Below are 19,509 nucleotides of genomic sequence, written 5' to 3' on the forward strand. Positions count from 1 at the left end.
TGGAGCTTGGAACCATGGGAGAAAGGTTCTTCATGGTCAAAAACATGGTGGCCACCATGGTTGAGGGCTTGGAACCACGGCAGAAAGGTTCTTCGTGGTCAAGAACATGGTGGTTATTGTGGTTGAGGGATTGGAACCATGGGAGAAAGGTTCTTTGTGGTCAAGAATGTGATGGCCACCATGGTTGAGGGCTTGGAACCATGGGAGAAACGTTCTTCGTGGTCAAGAACATGGTGGCCACCATGGTTAGGAGATGAGAGCCATGAAATAAGGGATTTTAATGGTCAAGAACATGGTGGCCACCATGATTGGGAGGTGAGACCACAGGAGAAAGGTTTTTTGGGGTCGAGAACATGGTGGTTATCATGGTTGAGGTGTTGGAACCATGGGAGAAAGGTTCTTCGTGGTCAAGAACATGGTGGCCGCCATGGTTGGGGGGTTGGAACCATTGGAGAAAGGTTCTTCGTGGCTAAAAACATGGTGGTTATCGTGGTTGAAGGCTTGGAACCACGGCAGAAAGGTTCTTCGTGGTCAAAAACATAGTGGTTATTATGGTTGGAGGGTTGGAGCCATGGGAGAAGGGTTCTTCGTGGTCAAGAACATGGTGGCCACCATAGTTAGGAGATGAGAGCCATGGAAATAAGGGATTTTCATGGTCAAGAACATGGTGGCCACCATGGTTGGGGGGTTGGAACCACGGGAGAAAGGTTCTTCGTGGTCAAGAACATGGTGGTTATTGTGGTTGGGGGGTTGGAACCGTGGGAGAAGGGTTCTTCGTGGTCGAGAACATGGTGGTTATCGTGGTTGAGGGCTTGGAACCATGGGAGAAAGGTTTTTCGTGGTCAAGAACATGGTGGCCACCATGGTTGAGGGCTTGGAACCATGGCAGAAAGGTTCTTCGTGGTCAAGAACATGGTGGTTATGGTTGAAGGATTGGAACCATGGGAGAAAGGTTCTTCGTGGTCAAAACATGGTGGTTATTATGGTTGGGGGGTTGGAGCCATGGGAGAAAGGTTCTTCATGGTCAAAAACGTGGTGGCCACCAGGGTTGGAGATGAGAACAACGGAAATAAGGGATTTTCATGGTCAAGAACATGGTGGCCACCATGGTTGGGGGGTTGGAACCATGGGAGAAAGGTTCTTCATGGTCAAGAACATGGTGGCCACCATGGTTGAGGGCTTGGAACCACGGCAGAAAGGTTCTTCGTGGTCAAGAACATGGTGGCCACCATGGTTGGGAGGCGAGAGCCACGGAAATAAGGGATTTTCATGGTCAAGAACATGGTGGCCACCATGGTTGAGGGGTTGGAACCACGGGAGAAAGGTTCTTCGTGGTCATCGTGGTTCGATGGTTTGTGGGGGGGTGACGGATCTCCATGACCACGTCCAGGACGGGTGACGGATCTCCGTGACCACGTCCAAGGGGGGGTGACGGATCTCCGTGACCACGTCCAAGGGGTGATGGATCTCCACGACCACCAAGGTGACGGATCTCCAGCGCCGAGGACCTGGTCATCGCCGCCATGATGGACGCCTGGAGCTGCGGCCCCGCCCACCGCGGGCAATGGGGGGGCGGGGCTTGGCCGGCCCCGCCCCCCGCTCCCCCTCTTTTTCCGTATAAAGCCTCTGTGTATGGTGCCGCTAATGAGTGTTGTTAATTGGGGGGGGGGATGTTGGGACACGCGTGTGCAGCCACCGGGAGGCGTGTGCTTGGCGTGTGCACTGTGGCGTGTTTGACATGTGCGTGGCATGTGCGTGGCGTGTGCACCGTGGCCGTGCGCTCTGGCGTGTGCATGCTGTGTGCAGCGTCCCGTGTTGCTGGCGTGCGCGTGGCGTGTGCACCATGGCATGTGCAATGCTCCGTGTTGCTGGTGTGTGCGTGGCGTGTGCGTGGTGTGTGCACCCTGCTATGTGCATGACGTGTGCAACGCACTGTGTGCAATGTGCCGTGTGCGTGGCGTGTGCATGGCGTGTGCACCGTGGCATGTGCGCTATGGCATGTGCATGGCGTGTGCAGCGCCCTGTGTTGCTGGTGTGTGTGCAAGGCATCATGTGTGTGGTGTGTGCAGGGCGTGTGCATTATGGTGTGTGCAGGGCGTGTGCACTGTGCCGTGTGCACTGTGCCGTGTGCACTGTGGCGTGTGCAGTGCCCCGTGCTGCTGGCGTGTGCATGGCATGTGCAATGCACCGCGTGCAACGCACCGTGTGCATGGCGTGTGCACTGTGCCGTGTGCACTATGGCGTGTGCGTGGCATGTGCAATGCACCGTGTGCATAGCATGTGCATGGCATGTGCACTACGGCGTGTGCATGGCACGTGCAGCGCCCCATCTTGCTGGCGTAGTGCACGGCTATGTGCGTGGCGTGTGCACCGTGGCGTGTGCAATGCACCGTGTGCGTGGCATGTGCACCGTTCCGTGTGCACCGTGGCGTGTGCACGTCCCCGTGTCTGGCAGCACCTGCGCGGGGCCCCGGGGGGGAACCGCCACCACCGCTGCCGTGTGTGACGCGTGTGCTGGGGCCCCGCCGAGGTGCACACGCAGCAGTGCACACGCAGTGTATCCTTCCCGGGGCCGCGGGAGCCGGCGCGGAGGGGGCGCGTGTGCAGGGGGGACACGTGTGCATGGGACACGTGCACGGGAGATGCCCAGCGTCCGTGATGTCCCCAACGTCCCCGCAGGCGCCTCACCCGCCTCTGCCGCCGCCTCGATGCCGCCGAGCCCAACCGGGTCTACGCCCCCCCCCCCCCCCCGACTGCCAGCTGCGCCTTCGCGGAGGTCAAGGTGGAGAAGGACGAGTGAGCGGGGGGGGCAGGAAGCCCTTGTTTGCACAGTCCTTATTGCAGCGTCTCTTTCTTGCGCCGGATGCCTGGGGCTCTTCTTTTGGCGTAGCCATCGTTAGGGGCCAGAGTGAACGCTCCCGCGCGGCGGCGGCGGCGCCCCCTGCATTGCGCATGCGCGTTGCCACGGCGCGTTTCCCCCCCCACTGCGCATGCGCGTTGCGCACGGCGAGTTTTCCCCTCACTGCGCATGCGCATGGCGGACTGCGCGGCCCCCCCCCCCACCCCCGCACTGCGCATGCTCCACCTCGCGGCGCCGCCGCTCGCCGCACTGCGCACGCGCTGCCCGCGCGGCGGGAAGCCTCCCCCCCCACACACACTCACTGCGCATGCTCCGAACACGGCACGGCCCGGGGCCCCGCCTCTCCCCGCCCCCTATTGGCCGCTCCCACCGGCTTCGCCCCGCCCCGCCGCGCTCCCATTGGCCCGCGGAAAGGAGGCGGGGCGGGGCTCCGGCGCTGAGGCCGCGGCGCGCGCACTCGGGCAGCCGTTGAGAGCGGCTCGCGGCGGGTAACGGCCGCGCCGGTGGGGAGGGGGGGGCGGGAGACGTCATATGGGGGGGAAATGTGTCATTTCTGAGGGAAATATGTCATTTCTGAGGGAAATACGTCATTTTGGGGGAGACACGGGCTCTATAAGGGGAAAGAGACCCCGGGGGGGCCGTATGGGGGGGGGACACGGGCCCTATAGGGGGGGAACAGACGTCTGGAGAGGGGCATTATGGGTGGGGGGGTTGGCATGACCTGCCCAGGTGCATTATGGGTAGGGGGTTGGCGTGACACCCCCCCCCCGGTGTCCCGTTGCAGGCGATGGCGCTGGACGTGGGGCCGCTAGGCGCCGAGCTGCCGCTGCCGGGTAGGAAGGGGGTTAACGGGGGGGGGGAGGGGCTGGTTAACGAGCTGGGGGGGTTGACGAGGGGGTGGTTAATGAGGGAGGGGTGTTAATGAGGGGGTGGTTAACGAGCGGGGGTGTTAACGAGCTTCCCCCCCCGCAGGCGGGGCTCCCCCGGGCCTGGGGCGGCTGCTGTGGGGCCTCAGCGACGCCCTGGGGCCCGGCCGGGGGCTGCGGCGGCGCCTCGAGCAGGTGGGGGGGACACAGGGGACACGGGGGGGGGACACGGAGGGGACATGGGACACGGGGATGTGGGGGGACACGGGGGGGACACGGGATGGAGAAACATGGGGACACGGGGGGGACATGGGGGGACACAAGGGGCACAGAGGGACGGGGGGATATGGGGGGTGACAGGACAGAGGGACGTGGGGGGGACATGGGACATGGGAGAAAGGGGACACGGAGGGAGATGGGGAGGTGACAGAGGAACATGGGGGGACACGACGAGGACTTGGAGGGATGTGGGGGGGACGCGAGGTGGCCGTGAGGGGACACGGAGTCACGGGACGCGGGAGAGGGGGGAGATGGGGGGACGCGAGGGGGACATGGAGGGGACTGGGGGGGGCTGAGGAGACGTGGGGGGACACGAGGGACACGGGGGGGGAGGCGGGAGGGGACGCGGAGGTGACGCCAGGGGGGGGTGGCGCAGGCGGAGGCGGAGCTGCGGGCGCAGCGCGGGGCCTGGCTGCGCTGGGACAGCGTCTGGCGGCTGCTGCGCGAGGCCGCCTGCGACCCCCCCGGCGACGCGGTGAGCCCCCCCCGCCCCGGGGCATGCTGGGAAGGGTCTTGCCAACCCCCCCCTGCCCCGGGGCATGCTGGGAACACTCCCCCCAACCCCCCGGAGCGTGCTGGGAAGAGTAACGTCAACCCCAGAGCATGCTGCGAACGCTCTTGTCAACCCTGGAGCATGCTGGAAGGGTCCTGCCCACACCCCTGCCCCAGGGCATGCTGGAACGCTCCCCCCAACCCCCTCCCTGCCCTGCGGCCTGCTGGGAATGCTCCCCCCAACCCCCCGGAGCATGCTGGGAAGAGTCATGTCAACTGCAGAGCATGTTGGGAACGCTCCTGTCAACTCTGGAGCATGCTGGGAAGGGGCCCGCCAACCCCACCCCCGCCCCAGGGCATGCTGGGAAGGGTCCCACCAACACCCCCCCCCCGCCTCAGGGCATGCTGGGAACGCTCCCCCCAACCCCCCGGAGCATGCTGGGAAGAGTCATGTCACCCCCAGAGCATGCTGCGAACGCTCCTGCCAACCCTGGAGCATGCTGGGAAGAGCGATGCCAACCCCAGGGGGTGCTGGGAAGGGTCCCGCCAACCCCAGGGCATGCTGGGAAGGGTGACGCTCACCACAGAGCATGCTGGGAAGGGCCCTGCCAACCCCAGGGGGTGCTGGGAAGGGTGATGCCAACCCCGGGGCATGCTGGGAAGGGCAACGCCAACCCCGGAGCATGCTGGGAAGGGTCCTGCCAACCCCGGGGCATGCTGGGAAGGGTGACGCCAACCCTGGAGCATGCTGGGAAGGGTCCCGCCAACCCCAGAGCATGCTGGGAAGGGTCCTGCCAGCCCCGGGGCATGCTGGGAAGGGTCCCGCCAACCCCAGGGCATGCTGGGAAGGGTCTCACCAACCCCAGAGCATGCTGGGAAGGGTCATGCCAACCTCGGGGCATGCTGGGAACGCTCCTGCCAATCCCAGAGCATGCTGGGAAGGGCGACGCCAACCCCGGGGCATGCTGGGAACGCTCCCGCCCATCCTTTCCCCCCCCAGTTCCCGGCGGCGCTGGAGCGGACGCTGGATCTGGCGGAGCTGCGCCGCGGCCCGGCCCCGCCCCCGCCCCCCCCCGCCCAGGTGCGTCCCCGCCCCCCTCCCCTCCCCCACGAGGGGCCCAGGCGTCCGGGACCCCCCCCCTCCCTCCTCCCCTTCCCTCTTCCCGCAGGATCGGGCGCAGCTCCGGGCCCGGCTGCTGCCGGAGCTGGAGCGGCGCCTGCGCGACGAGGCCCGGGAGCTGCGCGGTTACCACGGCGGCGGCGCTGGCAGCGCTCCTGGCGGTGACGTCAGCGGTGACGTCATCGCTGATGTCACGGGCGACGTCAGCGAGGCGCTGGCGGGCGAGCGGCAGCGTCTGGGCGCCGCCCGGGCCCGGAGCCGGGAGCTGGCGGAGCTGCTGGAGCGGCAGCGGGAGGCCTATCCCCAGGTGGGGCCGCGTGCCGTAGCGTGTCGCACGCGTGCCGTAGCGTGTCACACGCGTGCCGTAGCGTGTCACACGCAGGTTATCGTGTGCCACATGCATGTCATGGCGTGCAGTGCAGCGTTGTCAGATGCTGTAGCGTGTCACACGCGTGTCCTGCCATGTCACGTGCACGTCATAGCGTCACACACGGGCCATAACATGTTATTGCATGTCACACACGTGTCATGGCATGCCGTATTGCGTTGTGGCATGCTGTAGTGTGTCACACGCGTGTCATGCCATGTCGCATGTGTGTCATGGCGTCACACACGTCATAGCGTGTCATAGTGTGTCACACACATCGCACACGCGTGTCATGGTATGCTGTAGTGCGTCATGGCATGCGGTAGCATATCACGCATGTCATGCTGTGTCACGTGCGTGTCATAGCGTCACACAGGTCACAGCATGTCATAGCATGTCACACGCACATCATGCGCATGCCGTGGCATGCCGTACTGTGTTGTCACGTGCCGCAGTGTCACGTGTCGGGCCGTGTTGCGTGTACGTCATAGCGCCACGCACGTCATAGCGGGTCACGTCACACGCGTTATAGCGTGCCGTACTGCGTTGTCGCGTGCTGTAGCGTGTCACATGCGTGTCGTGCTGTGTCGAGCGTGTGTCATGGTGCCACACGTTGTGGCGTGTCGTAGCACGTCACGCAAGCGCCATAGAGCATGATGCGTGTTGAGTGTCAGCGTGTCACAGCATCGCGCACGTGTCAGGTGTGTCACAGCGTGCCGCACGCGTGTTGCGGCATGTCATGGTATGCCACGCGTGTGCCATAGTATGTCATATAAGCCATGGCATGTCATATGCATGTCATAGCATGTCACGTGCATGTCAGCATGTCGTGTGTGTGTCATAGTGCGTCACATGTGTGCTATAGCGTGTCATGCGTGTCACAGCAGGTCATAGCGTGTCACACGTGTGCCGTAGCGTGTCGTGTGTGCCATAGCATCACGTGTGTGTCATAGCACTTCACGTGCACGTCATAGCATGTCACGCGCGTGTCACGGCAGGCCGTAGCGTGTCGCACGCGCGCCGTGGCGCGTCACAGCACGCCGTGGCGCGTCACCCCGCGTCCCGTGTGCCCCGCGCGCACGCCTCACGGCGGGTCCCAGCGCGCCGCAGCCCGTCGCCCGCGTCGCCGCGTGTCATAGCATGTCATAGCGTGTCGCGGCGTGTCGCGGCGTGTCGCGGCGTGTCGCAGGCGTGTCGCAGGCGTGTCACAGGCGTGTGGCCGGCAGGCGCTGGGGCGCTGCGCGGCGCTGCTGGGGCTGCTGGGCCGCGCGCGGCTCCCGGGGGCGGCCGAGGCGCTGAGCCGCCGCCGCGCCGCCTACCTGGAGGCCAAGGGCGCCGCCACCCTCCTCAAGATCCGGTGAGGTCGCCGTCACCCCCCCGCGTGTGTCACCCACGTGTCACCCGTGTGTCACCTCCCCCCCCCCCCCACCCCCACCCGGGCACGGGGCCGCGGCGAGCGGGTGTCCCCGGGCCAGCGCTCGGCGTCCCCCGCGGCGCCTCCCCCCTCTCCCCGTCCGTCCGTCTGTCCCCGGGGCGCTTCCCTGCGTCCCTGCGTCCCCGTGTCACCTCCCCGCGTCCCCGCGTCACCTCCCCCCATCTCCGTGTCCCCACGTCCCTGTGTCGCCTCCCTGTGTCCCCGCGTCCCCACGTCGCCTCCCCACCTCCACGCGTCACCTTGTGGGTCTCTGCATCCCCGCGTCACCTCCTTGTCGCCATGTCCCCTCACCATGTCCCCACGTCGCTTCCCCGTGTCCCTGCGTCCCCGTGTCACCTCCCCGCCTCCCTGTGTCGCCTCCCTGTGTCCCCGCGTCCCCACGTCGCCTCCCCGTGTTTCCGTGTTCCTGTGTCACCTTCCCACGTCCCCGTGTCCCTGTGTTGCCTCCCCGTGTTCTCATGTCCCCACGTCACCCCCCCACATCCCTGTGTCACCTCCCTGTCGCTGTGTCCCCTCCCTGCATCCCCGTGTCACCTCCCCGCATCCCAGTGTCACCTCCCTGTGTCCCCGCGTCCCCACGTCGCCTCCCTGTGTCCCTGCGTCCCTGTGCCACTTCCCTGTGTCCCTGCATCCTCATGTCACCTCCCCGCGTCCCCCCATCGCTTCCCTGTCACCGTGTCCCCTCCCCGCCTCCCTGTGTCACCTCCCTGTGCCCCTGAGCATCCTCGCGTCACCTCCCCGCATCCCCGAACGTCCCTGTGTCCGCGCATGTCCCCGCGTGCCCGTGTCCCCGCGTCCCTGTGTCCCCCCCCCCTGCGTCCCCGTGTCACCACGCGGGTCCCCACATCACCTTGCGGGTCCCCGAGTCCCCTCCGAGTCGCCTCTGTGTCCCCGTGTCACCTTGCGGGTCCCCGTGTCCCCTCCCTGTGTCCCTGCATCCCCCCCATGTCCCCGTGTCCCCTCCATGTCCCCACGTCACCTTGCGGGTCCCCATGTCACCTCGCGGGTCCCCACATCCCCCCCTGCATCACCTCACGGGTCCCCGTGTCACCTCCACGTCTCCACGTCCCCTCCGCGTCCCCATGTCACCTCATGGGTCCCCGCGTCCCCTCTGCGCCCCCGCGTCACCTCACAGGTCCCCACATCCCCTCACGGGTCCCCGTGTCATCTTTGTGTCCCCGTGTCCCCTCTGCGTCCCCTCACGGGTCCCCGTGTCCCCCCCCCACGTCCCCATGTCCCCTCCGTGTCCCCACGTCACCTTGCGGGTCCCTGTGTCCCCCCTATGTCCCCACATCCCCTCCATGTCCCCTCACGGGTCCCCGTGTCCCCTCATGGGTCCCTGTGTTATCTCCGTGTCCCCGTGTCCCCTCCGCATCCCCTCACAGGTCCCCATGTCCCCCCCCACGTCCCCATGTCCCCTCACGGGTCCCCGTGTCCCCTCCGCGTCCCCATGTCATCTCCGTGTCCCCGCGTCCCTTCTGCATCCTCTCATGGGTCCCCATGTCACCTCCGTGTCCCCGCGTCCCCTCTGCGTCCCCTCATGGGTCCCTGTGTCACCATGTCACCTCTGCGTCCCTGTGTCCCCTCCACGTCCCCACATCACCTTGCGGGTCCCCGCGTCCCCTCCGCGTCCCCGCGTCCCCTTTGGGTCCCCTCACGGGTCCCCATGTCCCCCCCCCACGTCCCCATGTCCCCTCACGGGTCCCCGTGTCATCTCCGGGTTCCCGTGTCCCCTCTACGTCCCCTCACGCGTCCCCGTGTCCCCTCCGTGTCCCCTCACGGGTCCCCATGTCCCCCCCGTGTCCCCTCCGCGTCCCCGCCGCAGGCTGGAGGAGCTGACGCTGCTGCTGGACACCTACCCGCCCGAGAAGGTGGAGGCGCATCGCCTCATCCGGTGGGTGCCCACGCGTGTCCCCACGCGTCCCCACGCGTGTCCCCCCCCCTGCGTGTCCCCCCCCGCGTGTCCCCCCCCCCCGCGTGTCCCCCCCCCCGCATGTCCCCCCCACCACCACCGTCGCGGGACGGGGCCGCGGCGCGTCCTCGCCCTGGCTGGCGGTGGCGGGGCCTTGGCGTGGCCCGGCAGGGCGGCGTGTCGGTGGCGTGTCGCTGGCGTGTCGTTGGCACGTCGCTGATGTGCCATTAGCATGTTGCTGGCCCATCATTGGCGTGTCTTTGGCGTGTCTTTGGTGTGTCATTCACATGTCATTGGTGCATCGTTGCCGTGTCATTGGCGTGTCACTGGCATGTCATTGGCGTGTTGGTGCCAGGCCATTGGCATGTCGTTGATGTGTCATTAGCATGTTGCTGGCCCATCATTGACGTGTTATTATTGGCGTGTCATTGGTGCATCGTTGCCATGTCACTGGCATGTCATTGGCATGTCATTGGCGTGTTGGTGCCAGGTCACTGACATGTCATTGATGTGTCATTAGCATGTTGCTGGCCCATCGTTGACGTGTTATTGGCGTGTCATTGGTGCATCGTTGCCATGTCACTGGCATGTCATTGGCATGTCATTGGCGTGTTGGTGCCAGGTCACTGACATGTCATTGATGTGTCATTAGCATGTTGCTGGCCCATCGTTGACGTGTTATTGGCGTGTCATTGGTGCATCGTTGCCATGTCACTGGCATGTCATTGGCATGTCATTGGCGTGTTGGTGCCAGGTCACTGACATGTCATTGATGTGTCATTAGCATGTTGCTGGCCCATCGTTGACGTGTTATTGGCGTGTCATTGGTGCATCGTTGCCATGTCACTGGCATGTCATTGGCATGTCATTGGCGTGTTGGTGCCAGGTCACTGACATGTCATTGATGTGTCATTAGCATGTTGCTGGCCCATCGTTGACGTGTTATTGACGTGTCATTGGTGCAATCGTTGCCGTGTCGTTGGTGTGTCATCAGCACGTCACCGGTGTGTCATTGGCATGTCATTAGCGTGTCGTTAGTGCGACGCCAGGGTGATGTTGCCGCGTTGTTGGCGCAGTCATTGGCACGTCCTTGCCGCCTTCTTGCCGCGTCATTGGCCTGTCATTGCCATGTGACTGGTGCGTCGTTGGCATGTCACTGGCATGTTATTGGTGTGCCATTAGCATGCTGTTGGCGTGTCATTGGCATGTCATCGGTAACGTGATTGCTCCATCGTTGCCATGTCGGTGGCGTGTCATCGGCATGTCATTGGTGTGTCGTTAATAATATCTTCGGTATGCCACTGGCATGTCATTAACATGTCATTAGCATGTCATTAGCATGTCATTGGCATGTTACTGGCACACATCATGGGCACGTGATTGGTGCATCATTGGCGTGTCGTTGCTGTGCTACGGGCACATCATTGACGCAATCGTTAGTGCATCATTGGTGTGTCATTGGCGTGTCATTGGTGTGTCATTGGTATGTCATTAGTATGTCATTGGTGTGTCATCGGTGTGTCACTGCTGTGTCATTGGTGTGTCTTTAGTATGTCATTAACATGTCATTGGCATGTCATTAGTGTGTCATTGCTGTGTCATTGCTGTGTCATTGCTGTGTCATTGCTGTGTCATTAGCGTGTCATTAGGGTGTTAATGTTCTGTCATTGGTATGCCATTAGTATGTTATTGGTGTGTCATTAATGTGTCAGTAGCATGTCATTAGCATGCCATTAGTGTGTCACTGCTGAGTCATTGGTGTGTCATTAACATGTCATTAGTGTGCCAATGCTGTGTTATTGGTGTGTCATTAGCGTGCCATTAGTGTGTTGCTGTGTCATTAGCATGTCATTAGCATGTCATTGGCATGTCATTAGTGTGTCAATGCTGTGTCATTGCTGTGTCATTAGCGTGTCATTAGTGCATCATTGCCGTGCCATTAGCGTGATGTTGCTGTGTCGTTAGTGCGTCATTGCTGTGTCATTAGCCTGTTGTTGGCATGTCGTTAGCGTGTCATTGGCATGTTGGCACGCCATTGGTGTGTGTTATTGGTGTGTTGGCATGTCATTGGCATGTCATTAGCATGTCAGCGCGTCACGGGGGGTGTTGTTAGCGTGCGGGGGTGTCATTAGCGTGTCGTTAGGGCATCGTTAGGGCGCAGGGGCGTCGCGGGGGGCGTCGTCAACACGTCATTAGCGTCTTGGCATGTTGGTGTGCTGCTTGCGTGTTAACGTGTCATTAGCATGTTGGCGCATCGTTTAGGCGTGGGGGCGGTCGTCAGGGCGTCGCGGGTGTGTCGTTAGCGTGTCGTTAGCGTGTCGTTAGCGTGTTCATTAGCGTGTTGTTGGTGCGTGGGCACGTCGTGGGGGCGTCGCGGTGTGCGTCGTTAGCGTGAGTGTGTCGTTATTGTGCTGTTAGCGTGTCATTAGCATGTCATTAGCATGTGCTTGTCTCATCAGTTGTGTCGTTAGCACGTCGTTAGCATGCAGGTGTGTCGTTAGCATGTCGTTAGCGTGTCGTTAGGGCGTGGGGGCGTCCCGGGGGTGACGGCGCCGCTTCCCCCCCCCCCACACAGAGCGGCGCTGGTGCGGTGCTGTTTACCGTGTCGTCAGCGTGTCGTTAGCGTGTCGTTAGCGTGTGGCTGTGTCATCAGTGTGTCATTAGCATGTGGGGCATGTCCATTAGCGTGTCATCAGCCCGGCGTCAGCGCCTGGGCGCATGTGTCGGGAGCGTCGTTAGCGTGTCGTTAGTGTGTCGTTAGTGTGTCATTAGTGTGTCGTTAGCATTTCATTTAGCATGTCTTTAGCGTATCGTTAGTGTGTCATTAGCGTGTCGTTAGTGTGTTGTTAGTGTGTCATTAGTGTATCATTAGCATTTCATTAGCATGTCTTTAGCGTGTGTCGTTAGTGTGTCGTTAGCATGTCGTTAGTGTGTTGTTAGTGTGTCATTAATGTTTCATTAGCATGTCGTTAGCGTGTCGTTAGCGTGTCATTAGCGCATGTCCCCCCCCTCCGCGGCAGGGCGTCGCTGGAGGGGGCGCTGGGGTGTCGTTAGCGTGTCGTTAGCGTGTCGTTAGCGTGTCGTTAGTGCGTCATTAGCGCGCGGGGGTGACATCACCGTTCCCCCCATGGCAGGGCGTCGCTGGAGGGGGCGCTGGGGCGTCGTTAGTGTGTCATTAGCGTGTCGTTAGCGTGCCGTTAGCGTGTCGTTAGCGTGTCGTTAGCGCGCGGGGGTGACGTCCCTGTTCCCCCCGCGGCAGGGCGGCGCTGGAGGGGGCGCTGGGCGGGCGGCGGCGGAGGCGGGGGGCGGCGCGGGCGGCGCTGGGGGCCTTCGGGGCGCTGGGGCCCGGCTTCGGGGCGCTGGCCCAAGAGTACGGCCGCCTGCGCCAGCGGGGCCGCCTGCGCCGCTGGGCCCTGCGCCAGCTCCGCCCCCCCGGCCCTGGCCACGCCCCCGGCCACGCCCCCGGCGACGACGACAACGACGGCGACCACGGCGACAACCTCTGACCCCGGCCCCGCCCCCGGCCCCGCCCCCAGCGACGACGACGACAACCACGGCGACGGCGACAACCATGGCGACGACCCCTGGCCACGCCCCCAGCCACGCCCCCGGCCACGCCCCCAGCGGCGACGGCGACAACCACGGCGACGACCCCTGACCCCGGCAACGACCACAGCCCGCCTGCGCCGCTGGGCCCTGCGCCGGCTCCGCCCCCCCGGCCCTGACCCCGCCCCCGGCGACGACCCCTGACCCCAGCCACGGCCACGGCGACGACCATGGCGACGACCACGGCAATGACCCCCGTGACGACCCTTGACCCCGGCAACGGCCCTGGCAACGACCCCCATGACGACCCCGGTGATGACCCCTGACCCCAACAACGGCCCTGGCGATGACCACGGCGACGCACCCCGCGACGACCCCTGACCCCGGCGATGGCCCCGGTGACGACCACGGCCCCCGCGACAACCCCCACAACAACCATGGTGACGGCCCTGGCGACAACCCCTGACCCCAGCCACAACCTCGTGACGGCCCCGGCAACGGCCACGGCGACGACCCAGCGACAACCTCGTGACGACCACGGCGACAACCTCGGCCACGACCCTACGGCAACACCAGCGATGGCCCCATGACCCCAACAATGCGACACCAGCAACGACCCCCAGCAACGGTCTCGCGACCCCGGCGACGACCCCGGCGACGACCCCGTGACCCCGGTGACGGCCGTGGGCAACGACCTCGGCAACGACCCAACGACCATGGCGACGACCCTGCCACCCCGGCGACGACCCCGTGATCCCGGTGACAACCGCGGCGACGACCTCGGCGATGACCCCACGACCCTGGCGACGACCCCCGACCTCCACGAGCTGGGCCGTGACCCCCCACCCCTCTCCCGCAAGCTGCGGCTCCGGGTCGTGAACTCTGACCCCAGCCACGACCTGCGACCCCCCCCCCCACAACCCCGGCTGGGACCTGGTGGCCCCGCCCCCTGGCCCTGGCCCCGCCCCCGTGACCCCACCGACGACCCCCAATAAAGGCGCCTGCACCAACCCTTTCTGCCTCTGTGTGTGTGTGGAGGAAGGGGGCGTGGCTAAGGAGCAGGCTGTGCGGGGATTGGTGGGCTGGCGTGAAGGGGCGGGGCCACGCGGGGAGGCGGGGGCGGGGCCTCGGGGGGTGGGAACAGGCGGCGTGCGATTGGCGGGCTGTCCCGCTGGGTGGGGGGGGTGAGGGGGCGGGACCGTCGCCGTGGCAACGCGGGCAGCGCGCGATTGGCGGGCCGCCCCGCTGGGTGGGGGGGGGTGAGGGGGGCGGGACCGTCGCCGGGGCAACGCGGGCAGCACGCGATTGGCGGGCCGCCCCGCTGGGTGGGGTTATGAGGGGGCGGGACCGTCGCCGTGGCAACACGGGTGGCGCGCGATTGGCGGGCTACCCCGCGGAGGAGGGGGGGGGGCGGGACCGTCGCCGTGGCAACGCGGGCGGCGCGCGATTGGCGGGCCGCCCGAGGGGAGGGGGGGAGAGCGGGTCTGACAGCGGCGGCGCGGGGATTGGCTGCGGCGCGGCAGGGCGGACCCTGCGGGGCAGGCGCGTGCGGCGATTGCTGCGGCGCGGCGGGGCGGGCCCGGCGGGGCGGGCCCGCGCGCGGGGATTGGCTGCGTCGTGCGCGCGCGCGCGCGCAGCGAAGGGGAAGGCGGGGCCAGACTGACGGCGGCAGCGGCAGCAGCAGCAGCGATGGCGGCGGCGGCGGTGGCGGGGCCGGGGGCGGCCGGGACCGCGCGCGTCTCCAGCGGGCGCGACCTCAGCTGCGTTCCCGAAGTGGCCGGAACCCTGGGCGCCGTAGCCCGGCAGGGGTGAGCGCTTCCCCCCCCCCCCCAATTCCCGCCATCCCGGGCCTTGTGGGGGGGGGGGGTGTGACCACGTGGAGGGGAGGCCCCGGTGCCCCCTTGACCCCCGCTGACCCCTGACCCTTGACCTTTGCCCCTTGCCCCGCCGCAGGTTCGACTTCCTGTGCATGCCGGTTTTTCACCCCCGGTACCGGCGGGAATTCGGGATCGAACCGGCCCGAAGCCGCCCGGGGCCTCAGACCCGCTCTGACCTGCTGCTTTCCGGCCGCGGTGAGACCTCTGACCCCCCCCCGCCCCCGACCTCTAACCTCCCCCCCGACCTCTGATCTCTGACCCCCGGGCGCCCTTGGGTGGTGTGTGGGGGGGAAGGGCCGGAACGGAGCCCCCCGAGGGGTTGTGGGGCGCCCCGGGGACCCCCAAAGGGCCACGTGGGACCCCTAGAGCCCCCCCATAGCGCCGTGGGGCACCTCAGGGACCTCCAAAGGGCCCAATGGGACCCCTAGAGCCCCCCCATAGCACCATGGGGCACCCCGGGGGCCCCAAAGGACCCAATGGGACCCCTAGAGCCCCCCCAAAGGGCCGTGGGGCACCTCAGGGACCCCCAAAGGACCCAATGGGACCCCTAGAGCCCCCCCATAGCGCCGTGGGGCGCCTCAGGGACCCCCAAAGGGCCCAATGGGACCCCCAGAGCCCCCCCATAGCACCGTGGGGCGCCCCCGGGGGCCCCCAAAGGACCCAGTGGGACCCCTAGAGCCCCCCCAAAGGGCCGTGGGGCACCCCAGGGACCCCCCATAGCACTTTAGGGCACCCCAGGGACCCCCCAGAGCGCCGTGGGGCGCCCCATAGCGCCGATTTGTGCCCCCCCTGCCCCCAGACTGGAACACCCTCATCGTGGGCAAAACTGTCGCCCTGGATCCGGCCCGACTCGCCGCTGGAGCACGTGCGCCGCAACTCGGAGGCAGTGAGCGCCGAAATCGGGGGGCTTTGGGGTGTGTGTGTGGGGGGGGGGGGGGGGGATTCGGGGCCCCCCGCTGACGTGGGTCGCCCCCCCCCCCGTCCCCCCCCCCCCCCAGGCGATGCTGCAGGAGCTGAATTTCGGCGCCTACCTGGGGCTCCCCGCTTTCCTCGGCCCCTGACGCAAGCCGACAACCCCAACCTGGCCCGGGTGCTCTGCGCCCACATCCACACCGGCCACCACAGCGCCATGGTGAGCCGGGGGGGGGCACTGGGGGCGCTGGGAGCCACTGGGAGGGCACTTGGGGGCCCTGGGAGCCACTGGGATGGGGATTGAGGGCACTGGGGGCCCTGGGAGCCACTGGGATGGGGATTGAGGGGACTGGGGGGCACTGGGAGCCACTGGGATGGGGATTGAGGGGACTGGGGGGCACTGGGAGGGGTATTGGGTGCCTTGTGGGCTTACTGGAGTTACTGGAGGTACTGGAAATCACTGGGGGTGCCGTGGGGGCCCTGGGAGGAATATTGGGGGTCACTGGGAGGTACTGGGAGTCACTGGGAGGCCCGGGGGGGTCACTGGGAGTCACTGGGAGGTACTGGGAGTCACTGGGGGTGCCAGGGAGGGCCCTGGGAGAGGTACTGGGAGTCACTGGGAGGTACTGGGAATCACTGGGGCACGGGGGGGGCCTTGGGAGGGTATTGGGGGTCACTGGGAGGTACTGGGAGTCACTGGGGGTTACTGGGAGTTACTGGAGGCCCAGGGGGGTTATTGGGAGTCACTGGGAGTTACTGGGAGGTACTGGGAGTCACTGGGGGCGCGGGGGGGGCCCTGGGAGGGGTATTGGGGGCCTTGTGGGCTTACTGGGAGTCACTGGGAGGTACTGGGAGTCACTGGGGGTGCCGGGGGGGCACTGGGAGGGGTATTGGAGGTCACTGGGAGTCACTGGGAGGTACTGGGAGTTACTGGGGGCGCGGGGGGGGCCCTGGGAGGGGCGTTGGGGGTCACTGGGAGGCCCTGGGAGTGACTGGGGGGGTACTGGGAGGGGCGTTGGGGGTCACTGGAGGTACTGGGAGCCACTGGGAGGCCCGGGGGGGGTCACTGGGAGTGACTGGGCGCCCAGTTCTGGGTGCGGGTGCCGCTGCTAGGCGCCCGAGGACGCGCGGGACGACGCCATCGGCAACGAGGCCCTCGGGGGGGGGCCCGAGGGGGCCGCCGAGGAGCGCACCTGGCTCTGGTGAGCCCCCCCGCCGGGGGTTGGGGGGCCGGGGGGGTGTTTGGGGGTCTGGGGGGGGGATATGGGGCCCTGGGGGGGTATTTGGGGGTCTGGGGGGGAGATATGGGGCCCTGGGGGGGTCCCGGGGGGGTATTTGGGGCCCTGGGGGGGAGATATGGGGCCCTGGGGGGGTATTTGGGGGCCTGGGGGGGAAGATATGGGGTCCTGGGGGGCTCTTGGGGGGGGTGGGGGGGTCCTGGGGGGGTGAGGGGGTCCCCGGGGGGGTATTTGGGGGTCTGGGGGGTCCCTGGGGGTATTTGGGGGTCAGGGGGGAAGATATGGGGCCCTGGAGGGCCCCTGGGGGGCTGGGGGGGTCCCTGGGGGGGTATTTGGTGTCCTGGGGGGAGGAGATATGGGGTCCTGGGGGGTATTTGGGGGGGTGGGGGGGGTCCCTGGGGGGGTATTTGGGGTCCTAGGGGGGAGATATGGGGGCCTGGGGGGGTCCCCGGGGGGGTATTTGGGGGGCCTGGGGGGGATATATGGGGCCCTGGGGGGGTTCTGGGGGGGCTGGGGGGGATATATGGGGCCCTGGGGGGGGTTCTGGGGGGCTGGGGGGGGTCTCTGGGGGGGTATTTGGGGGTCTGGGATGATCCCTGGGGGGGGATTTGGGGGTCTGTGGGGCAGCCCGGGGGGGGGGGGTATTTGGGGGCCTCTGGGGGGGCATGTGGGGCACTTGGGGGTCTGGGATGATCCCTAGGGGGTATTTGGGGGTCGGGGGCAGCCGGGGGGGGAGTTGTTGGGGCTGGTTATGGGGCAGCCGTGGGGCAGCCCCGGCCCCCCAACCTTCCCCCCCCCCCCATTGCAGGTGGCACAACTTCCGCACCCTCTGCGACTACAACAAGCGGGTGGGCGTGGGTGAGTGGGGGCGGGGCCACGGCCGGGGGGAGGGGCCAAGGCCCTGGGGTGGAGCCAAAGCCTGGGGGCGGGGCCACAGACCCAGGGGCGGCACCTAGCGGGAGGAGACGGTGTCCTGGAACTAGGGGTAGTGGAGCAAGGGGGCGGGGCTAAGGCCTGGGGGTGGGGTCATGGACCAGGGGGCGGGACCAAGGGCCCAGGGGGCGGGGCTAAGCATGGGGGCGGGGCCAGGGACCAGGGGGCGAGGTATTTAGCAGAAGTGACAGTAGTGCAAAAACCTAAATGTAGAGATAGTGGAGCAAGGAGGCGGGGCTAGGGACCGGGGGCGGGTCTTACACCTCGGGGGCGGGGCCAAGGCACTGGGGTGGAGCCAAGGCCTGGGGGGCGGAGCCACAGACCCAAGGGTGGTACCTAGCAAATGGACAGAACCCTGGAGATAAGAGCAGGGGAGCTAGGGGGCGGGGCCAGGGGCTAGGGGCGGGATCAAGGGCGTGGGGGCGGGGCCAGGGACTAGGGGGCGGGGCCACAGCCTACAACTGTGTTATTTAAAGGAAGAAAAGATAGATGATAAAACCCTGAAAATAGGGGCAGGGGAATGAGGGGGCGTGGCCAATGGGGGGACAGGTAGGCGAGGCCATGACACCGTGGGCGTGTCCCATAGCCCTGTGGGCGTGGCCAGAGCCCTGTGGGCGGGCTCACAGCCCGGCCTGTGGGGGGGGGGCACCACAGCATTGCAGGTGAGGCTGAGTGGGCGGGGCTTGGGGGGCAGAGGGGGCGGGGCTTGGGGAGGGCAGAGGGGGCGTGGCCATCACCCAGGGAGAGGGGTGGGCGGAGCCTGGGCGCTGCAGCTGCCTGCCAGGGAGTGAATGGGCAGCCATGGGCTGGCGGGGGGGGGAGCCCCATTGGAGGGGGCGTGGCTACAAGGTGGTGGGCGTGGCTTGATGACCCCGCCCCCCTCTCATGCCCAGGCGGCCGCCAGGGAGTGAATGGGCAGCCACAGGCTGGCGGGGGGGGGGGGGAGCCCCATTGGAGGGGGCGTGGCTTGCACGTGGTGGGCGTGGCTCGCGCTGGGGTGGGCGTGGCTTGCTGACCCGCCCCCCTTCTTCTCCCCTCAGCCCTAGAGGTGGGGGCGGACCTGCCGTCGGCGGCGGCCATCGACCGGTGGCTGGGGGAGCCGGTGAAGGCGGCCATCTTGCCCACCGGCGTCTTCCTCACCAACAAGAAGGGTTTCCCCGTGCTCTCCCGGCCCCACCAGCGCCTCGTCTTCCGCCTCCTCAAGGTGTGTGTGTGGGGGGACACGCCGTGGGGCCGGGGGGTGGGGGACGCCATGGGGCAGGCCGTGGGGCGGCCTCGACCCCCCATTGTTAATGCTGGGGTGGGGGGGGGGGGCCTCGGGGCGGCCCCAAGCCCTTGTGTGGGTCGCTGTGGGGCAGGGTGTCGCTGAGGGGTGGGGGGACGCCGTGGGGCAGCCATGGGGCAGCCCTGACCCCCCCCGTGTCCCCCCCCCCCACAGTTAGAGGTGCAGCTGGTGGTGTGGGCAGCCCCTGATCCCCCCCCCCCCCATTCCCTTCCCGGTGGGGAGGTTGGGGGCGGCCGTGGGGCAGCCGTGACCCCCCCCGTGTCTCTGCCCCCCAGCTGGAGGTGCAGCTGGTGGTGTGGGGCGCCCCCCGGCACGGCGCCAAGCCCCTCGGCGCCTACCTGCAGTACCTCGAGTACCTCAGCCAGAACCGGCCCCCCCCTTCCGCCT

General features: G+C 66.5%; 1 protein-coding gene across 1 annotated transcript; it reads left to right on the forward strand.

The window, feature by feature from the left end:
- The first annotated feature begins 3,636 nt into the window (after positions 1 to 3,636).
- HAUS4 (HAUS augmin like complex subunit 4) lies at positions 3,637 to 12,837 on the forward strand. The gene is made up of 8 exons (XM_067317176.1): positions 3,637 to 3,693; positions 3,833 to 3,921; positions 4,382 to 4,480; positions 5,498 to 5,578; positions 5,667 to 5,924; positions 7,211 to 7,341; positions 9,245 to 9,313; positions 12,591 to 12,837. The coding sequence occupies exons 1-8, from the start codon at positions 3,648 to 3,650 to the stop codon at positions 12,835 to 12,837; spliced, it is 1,020 nt and encodes a 339-aa protein (XP_067173277.1). The 5' UTR covers positions 3,637 to 3,647.
- Positions 12,838 to 19,509: the final 6,672 nt, after the last annotated feature.

The sequence above is a fragment of the Apteryx mantelli genome, unplaced genomic scaffold (genome assembly GCF_036417845.1).
Source record: "Apteryx mantelli isolate bAptMan1 unplaced genomic scaffold, bAptMan1.hap1 HAP1_SCAFFOLD_303, whole genome shotgun sequence".
In the NCBI taxonomy this organism is placed as follows: Eukaryota; Metazoa; Chordata; class Aves; order Apterygiformes; family Apterygidae; genus Apteryx; species Apteryx mantelli.